The sequence below is a fragment of the Buteo buteo genome, chromosome Z (genome assembly GCF_964188355.1).
Source record: "Buteo buteo chromosome Z, bButBut1.hap1.1, whole genome shotgun sequence".
NCBI classification, from domain to species: domain Eukaryota; kingdom Metazoa; phylum Chordata; class Aves; order Accipitriformes; family Accipitridae; genus Buteo; species Buteo buteo.
In genome coordinates this window covers 74,429,882-74,440,492 of record NC_134204.1, presented here as the reverse complement: position 1 = coordinate 74,440,492, position 10,611 = coordinate 74,429,882, and the positions used below count along the sequence as shown (strand labels likewise).

Genomic DNA, 10,611 nt, shown 5'->3' with positions numbered 1-10,611 from the left:
TACCCACATAATATGTGGAAATCTTTCAAAGAAAATGGGGATTCCCTACTGAATCTATCCCTGTTGTGAACCTCTTATCTCAGGAGTTCTAAAGAGAGAAACAAATTAAAAATTCCCTAAGATTGCAAATGATGGATGAACCTCAGCATACTTTGAAATAGGGTTATTAAAAGGGAATTAAAGGTAGGAGCTATGAAGGGAGAAAAAAAAACCCAACCAAAATAAAGAAATTAATGTATCAATTAACAGGTACCACTATTAGAAATCACTGTACAATAGTTCTCTGAAGCAAAGTCTGAGAACCCAGCACCCTTATTGCCACTGACCCAAGGCTTCCATCATACAGCAGGTTAATCACTTAATACATCAGCAAAATGCCTCCTTTCTGTCTCGTAGGTATGGCATTCAATTTTTCTGCAGGGCAGAAGTGTCTCAGTAAGACAACACAGTTCCCCACTAGCAAAGCCAAGCAAGCTCTTAGAAAGTGAGAGAATGAGTTTGAATTTCTTTATGCCAAAGACAGAAACCACATCCTGAATAAGCTTTCTAAGCTTTAAGTTGTTGTGTGAGAGTCCCACCTTCAGCTGTGTTTTCTTAAGAAAATGGCACCATTCCCATATTTTGCATTGTGTCCAACACCTGAGGACTGCTCTGTGAAACTGGTACTGTATGAGCCACTCAGAAGAGCTTAACATGTGGGGGGAACATAAAGACTTCCAATACTATTTGGCAGTAGGCATGGGTTAACACAATGATATCCTCAGCTTGTCTGAGATTGCAGCGCTGCTTGGCATACAGAAAGGGAAATCTTAAAGCTCCTGGTGAAGTTTAATGTACAAAGTACAGAAATGTAACTTGGGTGACTGCAGTTGAGAGTTAGGTGCATGCATTCTTTCCCTGCATTTTGAGAGCAGGCTCTAATTCAGCTCTAAATGCAGTTCTGAATGCAGCTGAAAAGTACTCATCATGGAGGTCCACTCCAAAGCAGAATGTTCCCACCAGAATCTGCTCTAGAGATCTGCAACAGAAAAGTCAAGATTGGTCTATGTGGTGGAGAGGGAAAAAGGTCTGGGTGAGGAACCAGTAGAAAGAGCCAATTTCAAAGAGCAGTTAAGAACGACACCTACGTTACCGAGTCACAAAGACCCCACCATACATCTGTGTGCAGCTTCTCAGGACACTCAGGCCAGGAGACAAAAAGAGAGTATGCAAACCCTGATAAATTACTGAGGTGGGAACTGAGAGGCTGCTCACAGCCAGCTCATAAAGGGCACAAAAAATATATATACAAAGGCAGCATAAGGTAACCAACCTAAAAATCCAGGAGAGGGAGACTTTTAAGATGGTATCATTTGCCCTACATCTCACCCAAGAAGCCTTGGAAGGACTGCCTGGGAACTACCAGGGTATGTGTTTTGGGGCTGAACTGCCAGACACATGCATCTCAGTGCTTGTGAGTTTTTCCTTATGAAAGCATGAATCTGAATGAGTAAAGTTAGTTTTGCTTTAATTTTTGGAAATAAACGCATCTTCCTCTCCTGTGAGAGCCTGCATTCAACTTTGCTACACCATTGCAACAGTATTTCCTATGTCAGATTGCTGGAGTCTAGCATTCCTCTTAGCTTCTTTTACATGCAAATCTTCAATGCAACAAGGGCTTCTTACCCATATGGTCAGAAATCCTCCCATCTGTTCTTTAACCAGATATATTCAGTCTTTTTCTAGCCACACTTCTGGCCTCTTAATTGGCCAAAGGGAGATCTTGCAAGCTTCTGAGTTTTGCCCTACTCAGCAGCCACTGAAGGGATGGAGAAATGCCCAAAAGCTTCTTTAGCTAAAAGCCAAAATGAAACACTCTGGCAGAACACAAACAAAAGCTTCTCTGGTACCAAGGGAAGGCTAGCAACCAAGTTGACTAACACCTGAAGCCCCCTCTTTCGTCCCCTCTCCAGATGTCCTCCGATGTCCTCCAAGCCAGAGACTATTCAAATTTAGCCAAGAGCATCTAATCATATCCAGAAGACGAGCAGTTTTTCATGCACTATTCTCCAATTGCTAGTGCTTGTTTCAGCACTGCCCATACAAGTCTCAAGCACGCAGGGTCGAATTTGACTTTTACACTAGTTTTACAGCTGTTTCTTTCACAATAAACAGAGGTTTCAATAAAGAGAGTCTTCTGGGGCTGCTTTTGGCAGTAAAGGCCTTATATTTAGATTTCTGAGCATCTCTGGTGCTTTTAGTGCCTTATTTTAGATTTCATGTGCCCAAGTCCTTCAGCAGATCCAGTCACTTATATTTACAGTGCAGAGTAATGAAATATTTAACTCTTGTTAAAGCTACAGTTCTTACATTACTAAAAAAAAATAATACCAGAAGAAAAACAAAATCTTCCATAGGATTTCTTTGAAAACTTCTGCTTTTTTGCATCTTACTTTTGGACAGTTGAAGTCCTTGGGAAAACATGTCAGACACAGTGCTCTGATTCTAAATGATTTTACAGCATCCACCCTGAAGCTTTTCTTCCTCACCAGTGCAGCACAGCAAAACTCCCTCAAACTGTAAAAGCAAAATAAGATTTTTGATAGAATTTTAAAAAATCCTTACTTCTGAATGAAAAGCAATAACAAAATTCAAAACTATAAGTCATAAAAGCCTCAGCTAGGAATGAGGCTTTCTAACAGCCAGGTAGAACGATGTGACCCTCTTCACCATGAAGAAAGAATTACCTAACACTCACAGAGTCATGGTTCTGACTAAGGAATAAACAAGAGTATTTCATACTTAGTAAGGAGAAGAAACACAGGTGCAGCTAATTATTCACAATTCACACAGAAACACACCAGCTGTTATTTCAGTAGCCCACATAATTTTTGTAGGCAGTCATTATAACAGAAGTCAAGACCACTAACATATTAGACCTACTGTATTTACACGCTCTGCAACCACCTCACCTCTGGGTATGCCCTGAGCTCTCACGCGCTAATCAGCATCAGGCTAGGTCAGGCACTTACCTCCTGGGTTTGTCAAAGCACAGCACCTGGATGCTGCTGGTTGATTGCAGCACATTCCTCTATTACTGAACCAGTACCCCACCAGGGGGTTAAGAGTTGTACTAGTCTAGACGCTAAATTGCAAACAACTGTGTAAAGCACTTGAGGTCATTGACAATCCTGCAGCATTTATAAAATGGAGATACTCAATCTTCTGGCCCTCATAAATTTTCACATGAAGTAAATTAACCTTAATGAACACCACTGCTAATAATGTCAGCAGAGGCTAAGGATTGTTTGTAGAGCAGCTCTCCAAAGCTTGCCCTCACTTCAAAGACATGCCAGTGCAAGAGGCAGTTGCATTTTTCCTCAGTGCTAAACTCTTACTTTATCCAAACTTAGCATTCAAGATTTTTATTCATTAAAAATACACCAATCTATATGAATATAATAATTCCATTAGCTTTTGTTTGATGGTCACATCGTTCCACAGTAATTCTCTTCCACAAAATGTTCTCTTTCTCTGGATTATCCAACCAATTTGCTGTCTTCCCAGCCTTATACCACACTCCCTCCTATAAAGCTAGATCTAATGCAGCCTCTTTATCCCCTCTAAATGTAATGTCTTTTATCTTCTCTTCTGCTACAACTACATTCTGACTGCACAAAGATCCCTGACAGCACAAAGAGCAAGCAATAGCCTTGAAAGTCATTAAATAATACTGGTTGCAAGCTTTTTAAAAAACGAGCTTTATAATCACGTGCTGCTATTATTGTCTGAATGACACGAGGTTTTATATTGGAAGGGATGTGGCAGTAAATTCAATCTGGATATTGTATAGAACGATGACTGCACCCATGCAGTTACACTTAAACTTCCCAGTATGATAATATAGACACCAGGTATCACTGGATATACAGGAAAGACCTTGTTAATTTGTGATCACTAAAAATCCAGGTTTAAACCACTACTTTAAATCATTTGCAAGTTTGGAAAAGAGGCTTTCTATACATCTTCCAAATGTCTTTGCTGAACTGAACAAAACCAAAAGGGGATACTGCACACAGTGAGACAGACAGAAAGGGAGGAGTAACAGATGACTGCTCGCGTAGGAGAGTAGCTGAACTAAACTAATCTGAATGGCATTAGTTTATCATACAAAGACATTTAATTTATTTCATTATTCTCTGTGGGCAGCTAAAGCACCCCAAGGCCCTAACATATTCAAGGAGATGAGCACAGCGGACAAAGACTCCTTCAGAGTACAATATTTAATGAAACTTAAATTAGGTCTCAAAAGAGCAATAGAGTGTATATTAAATATGGCACCGACACGGAGCCATTCTGCTCACACGCATGTGTTTTAAAGTAAATGCCATCAAATTCACACAGGGCCCCAGAAGATTTTAATACAGTTTTAATATAGCCATGCATAAAGCTTCCATTTTGACATACACTTCATAATAATTTGTTAACATGAGGCACAGGACAGAAGAGTAAGGAAAAGTCTGCAGCTAAGACTGAGCACTTCCTTAAGAAACAAAGAAAATAATTTTATTTTCTTAGCAATAGAGTGAAAGGCTACAGGATTTTTGGTTCTGTTTGCCTTTACAAATTTATATATACATTTGTCAAAGAAAGTTAAGAGAATATGTATTCATATTTTAAATGCTGTGATTTAACAAGGTGATCAGGAAGGTACTACTGCCATATGTTTTATACGTTGTTATGTTTCTATGTATTTATGTGGGGGGAAAAAACCCCAACAAACCAAAACTAAACAAAACACAAAATGCCCAAACCCCCAAATCCAAACTTGGATTCAATTCATTCTCTAATAAAAAACTTACCTAAAAACAAACTCACTCCCATATAGCACTCTGATGCACTGTAGTACAAAATACTAGGCAGTAAAAGTCAATTATAAACAAAAAGATTTATAAAAAGGAAAATAATCCACCAGTCTTCAATAATTTGGCCTTACCAAAACCTTTTTTTTTTTTTCAAATAACTATGGCAAAGAAATAGGTACTTAAAACCTAGAATCAGAAACTTGAAAAAACGTATGATTTTGAAATTCACAGTCAGTATATGGCTAAAATTATTTTAAATCAAAAAAAGTGGAATTATAAAAAGGACAACAGGACAGCATGGTTCTGTTTGCTGAGTATACTGTAGCAATTTTGTTCTGCAGTGCACTCTCTTCCAAATCCAGGGAAGTAGCATTCAGTCACGCCGGAGGAAGAAAGGTTCAACAGAGCAAGACATTGAAATGCAGAGACACTACCACAACTAGAACAAAAGAAGGACAAATACTTGTCATAGTCCAGAACATGATAAACAGAATTAAAGACAATATTTGGGAGTACAAAGCGAAGGCTGGAACCTCAAGATTTGACTGCTCACTGGGCAGAACACAGAACCACAGGAAATGAAACAGACCTTAACCAAAAGTAGAGGAAGGTTTAAGCTATTCATACAACTGTAGTAACACTTCTCCCGTCACTTCAGACGCATAGATGCTGCAATGCATCTGGCAATTCCAAAGCTACTCTGTGCTTTCTGCCAACCATCGACACAAGGGGTTTTGGCTGAACTACAGTTTCAGGGCCAGGTGTGAGTGTCTGCCTATGATATCAAGCTACCAACTGTTAGAACCAGCCATATAGACAAATGCAGCATACAGCCATTAAAGCTTGAACAGGTATATCCTTCATGACATACCTGTATATTGACTTGTCCTGTAAGTCTCAGTATTTGTAGTTTCCTGTAGCCAAGGATAATACAAGTGTGTCATAAAGGAAACCCACCACCTGTAAGCCATTAATTGGGGGACACTATAGTGAAGTACTACTTTTGCAGCATCTTACTAAAGACTTTTCCTAAATCTTGTATTTTCTTGTCTTTTTCTCTCAAAAACAAACTCACAACTAGATCAGATGATTGGTTGCATGAAACTTTTGCAACTTGACTGAATTAAGTGCTAATTTACTGCAGTTCATCTGGAAGCAGCAATTTCATGAAATCTCTTCTGTGGCACTCTTCACATTAATTTGAATCTTAGCGAAATATTCTTTTTTTTTTCCTCTGTATTTTGTAATCTGCAGGGTTGTTTCATAATTTCTCTATCAAGATACAGAAAAAATTTAAAAAGTAAAAAATCCTTTATATACACTTGCATAGAACTTAGTGCTCTTGCATAAAAACTCCATTTATTGGGAGCGTCCCAGAAGTTTAATAAAGAATTTTGCACATTTTATCAGAAAATTCCAGAATATCTTCTCTTTTCTACATGCCAATACTTTAACTTTTGAAAAGGATGGTTGGCACAGTTACACATTTCTAGCATTGCATCTTAACATGGTCCTATGTTGCTTTGGTATTCATAGTTTACCGAAAACTGCCATTAAGACAAACCTGGTGGTACACTTATTGTAGGTACTGTAATTCTTAGGCATTTATCAATCTAAGCATTTCTGAGAATACTTCATTTATAGAACAATCAAACACCACACCTGGGCATCAATACTCACAACCCCTCATGAAGGAGAAATTAACTGCACCATGCTAAATTGTTTTTCCATTTTGAGAACGTGCTTACTTGAGGGTGCAGGTCCAGAGAGACTTAACAAGCACTGCAGCCATTTTAAGATCAGAGGCTTATGCTGGCATTGTAGGAAGAGATACAACTACTCTTTTCAGAAGTTATATTATCAAAGATACTTGTAGAAAAGATGGACTTTCAGCTTTTCATGTTACTTTAACTATGAGCTAGAACAGACCTTGGCTATTAAAGCTTTAGGGAACCAATCGCAAACCTGAAGTCAACAGCTTTTAAACAACAACAAAAAATAATGAGGGAACATTACAAAACCAACTGATGTCTCTGTTATTTACAAGGGTTGCTTTCAAGCAGTAGTTTTTTTCTAAAAGACGACAGATGTGAAAAATAAGTACTTTGCTTTCAAATAGTAGACATTCTTAAGAAAGGTGCAATAAATAACCAATTCCTTTGGCTTTGACGCAGCGCATTACAAGGGTCTGAAGGGTGTTTCATCTACAATTTCAAAATAATCGTTAAAAATCACACTTAAGACAGTTATTTGATGTGTCACGGTTTTATTATCAGCTGCAGTTTTAAGTGAAAGTGTGAAATGCAAACCAATATTCATGTGAGAGTGAACAAAGTCCACCATCAAAGATACAAATACTGTTTTGCAGTGACTGTCCAGACAATTCAGAGGGGTTAAAACGATGACCGACTGTTACTGGAGTGCTGACAAAGAAGCTTGCAAGGTTCCTCCAGGCCCTTTCCTAACAGACATACACAGACTACTAAGAACTAGTGAGAGCCATATTCTGATAGTCTCCATAACTGTTGAGGTCTACATGACAGTCACTAACTCAAAAGAGAAAAAAGGTGATCCACAGCTGGTCCCCGAAGGAAGGAAGCACAGTTCCATGCCATGTGGCGACATGAGACCAACTGTTCTTTGCGCCGTGGCTCTTTTCTCCACGGCAACAGCTGCTTCGAGGCACACCTCGACTGAAACATTTCCAAGCCTCAACTTCCCACCTGAACCTGCTCCTCCTTTATCACGGTCAACGCTTCCCGGCCATACCTCTGGGAAGCCGATTACCCCCCCCCCCAACTCCTCTCCCCCCCCCCTTTCTTTGGGAAAAGCCTCTTTTGACTGAAGGGGGGCGGGCAGAGGCGGTCACCCCCGCGCTTCGCCGGGGCCATGGAAGGGACGAAGGAGGGGGCAAGCCGCCTCTCCCCCGCCCCGAGACCCGCCGCTGCCCGCGGCGGCGGCGGCGGGCGGGCGGCCCCGCCGAGCCGCCCCCTCACAGCAGCCCTCCCGGCCGCGCCGCGCCTCCTTCGCCCGCGGCCCGGCTACACGGGCGGCACCAGGCTCCTCTTCACCAGCAGCTGCTCGGGGGGAGACGGCGGCTTCTCGTCCTCCTCCAGCAGCTCGTCCAGCTCCGAGGCCTCCGGCCCGCCGGCCGCCCTGCAGCGCCGCAGGTGCTGCAAGGCCCGGCGATGCTTCTCCTGCAGCCGCCGCAGCTGGGCGCGCAGGGCCTCCGCCTCCGCCTTCTCGCCCGCGGCGGGCTGGTCGGGGCCGGGACCCAGCAGGGCCTGGCGGAAGAGGCAGCGGTTCTCCCGGCGCAGGCGGCGGTTCTCCAGGCGCAGCCGGGCGTTCTCTTGGCGCAGCCGCGCGTTGTGCCACTCCTGCTCCTCCCGCTGCCGCAGCGCCTCGCCGTGGCTGGCCGCCAGGTCCGCGTACCGCTCCGCCAGCTGCTGCGCCGAGCCCCGCGACTGGCCCCGCCAGCCCTCCTGCCGGCCGCCCGGCGCGGCGATCTCCTCCGCCCCGCCGCAGCAGGGGCCGCCGGCGGGGGCGGCGGCGGCGAACCCCGCCCGGCCTCTCCGCGCCGAGCCGTTACAGCCCCAGCGCCCGTCCCCCACGCGCATGCGCCTCATCCGTGCCCTTCCCGCAGCCCGCCTGCACGCCCCGCCGCCGCCGCCGCCGCCGCCCTATGCAAATCAGGGGCGGGGCTTCGCCCGCCGGAGGAGGGGCCGGGGGTCGGGGCGGCCCAGCCATGGCGGGGGCGGGGCCACGGCCACGCGGGGCGCGGGGCTCCGCTGCGGGGGCGCCGGCGGCCTGCGGGGCCTCGGCCCACAGACCCGCCGCGGCCTTCTGGGTGACGAGTCGTCCTCTTCCGCCCCGTGTTTCCTGACCGCGTGAGGTGGCGGATGGGCTTGGGCTGCTGGGGGGGGGTCCCCTCTCAGAATAGCCCCGTCCACCCCCCACTGCCTGTCTGACGAGGTGGGGGTCCACGGACAGGCGTGGTTGCGCAGCCCTCCAGCGTTCGTTCGCGTGGGCCTCGTTTTTACTGTTAACTGGAGAGCGGTGGCTGCGGCGCAAAGTTAACGTCCGCTCGGAAGCGCGTGTGAAGTGGAGGCCTGGTTGGATAAGCGTTAGTCTGCTCCAGTGTTGCTGGGTGGTTGGGGTTTAAGGAGTAAAAAGTGCAGGTGATAAGGACGCCTAGTCGGTACGTGAGCAGTTCTGACAGCTGGTAGATGATTCGGCTTAAAGTAACAAGATCGTGTGATACAGACTTGGCTGTAAACAATTTCCAAAAGAACATGAGAATAGGATGTGAGGACTCTGTCCCTGGCATTTCAGAGTGGGTGGTGAAATGCATTAGTCGTCTGAGGTTCTCATCAATTCTCTTCGGCTGTTCTCCTTTACATAACTATGCGTGTAGGTATCTGCACAGTGAAGTAGTCCTGTTGGGATTACCACGGCTGTGCAGTACGTACCGCTGTGGACCTCTGTCTAATTTTTGCACTTCAGGTTGTAAACTGTTTGTGACGGGGCCTGTGTTTTGCTTTATGATCCAATGTTCTGTTAATTACCAGCTGAAATTCTGAGTAGGGATCGTATATTTGAAGTTAAACAAACAGTGCATAGCAGTAATTATAGTAATTCTTTTCAGAACCTTTTCAGCTCCAAATGATGACTATTTACTTAAAAGGTTTAAAAAAGAAACACTAAATCACTGCAGGACAGAAGTAATCTTAGTATCACTCTACTTTTGCCATGACTGCTGATCAGCAAAAATGAACTTACAGCAAATATTACCTGTACTAAGCCAGCTTCCAAGGAGAGATTGACTAGGGCATTATAGTCATTCCATGTAGTATGTGACTGAACTGGTTTTGAATTGAAAGAATCACGTTAATGCCTGTTTACTAGTCACTTCTTAATGTTCCTGCTTTGGAAATCCATAGGTATACCCACTGCCAAGATGTCCATAAAATTTTACTTTGAGCTATAGACCGAATCCAGTAGAGTGCTGAGGCTCTTCAGTCTGTGTGAAAGTGAACCAGGGGTTTGCACTCCTGAGAAACAGTGCATACGGTAACATAGAGCTTGAACTTTTGATGACCACTAAGTTAGATTACAGTCATCATTAACAGCACCTTCAACTTTGATATAAGGCTGACTGTTCCTGGAGTCTTACAGTGAATGTTGTATTATGGCTCTCAATTTTGTTTATCCACCTATTTTAGTTTTTCCTGTGCCTTTATTGTACTGTGGAAATTACATGCATGTATATAGAAGCATAAAGATTGATGGGCTGTATTCCTATAAAAATCATACTCATGTATCAGAAGGGAATTTACTGAATTTCAGATTCCTCAGACAATGTTTAAACACCAGTTTGTAATTCTTGGGTTAAAGATAATTACAGCAAGTAGTGATTGGGGAAAGACAATAAATCAACATAGACAAACTTCTGCTGTGAGATAGGAACATACTAGACAGTTTGAAGGGAGGAAGTGAAAAGGGGGAATTAACCAGAGAAGCTGTGAGTAGTTGTCCACTCTTCAATGATTTTCTACTAACAGGATGCCTGTGAAGGACACAATATTTTAAACAGCAACAATATAGTAGGGATAAATGTTATCTCCATTCCTATTGATTAAAGCCCTGTTTTTATTTAATGGCATCAGACCTCCATAGATGAGAAGGGAAAGTGTCAACGCTTGTGGACCATCAGCTGCCATTGATTTTGCACCCTATCCAACCTGCCTGGGAAAAAGACCCTAGAAAA

General features: G+C 43.8%; 1 protein-coding gene across 1 annotated transcript; it reads right to left on the bottom strand.

Annotated features, from left to right (window-relative positions):
- Positions 1-7,090: 7,090 nt before the first annotated feature.
- Positions 7,091-8,479, bottom strand: TUSC1 (tumor suppressor candidate 1). The gene has a single exon (XM_075019424.1). The coding sequence runs from the start codon at positions 8,468-8,470 to the stop codon at positions 7,886-7,888; it is 585 nt and encodes a 194-aa protein (XP_074875525.1). The 5' UTR covers positions 8,471-8,479; the 3' UTR covers positions 7,091-7,885.
- Positions 8,480-10,611: the final 2,132 nt, after the last annotated feature.

What these genes read in the sequence shown, in the direction of transcription:
- TUSC1 (XM_075019424.1), bottom strand. Translation starts at nt 8,470, where the DNA reads ATGAGGCGCATGCGCGTGGGGGACGGGCGCTGGGGCTGTAACGGCTCG.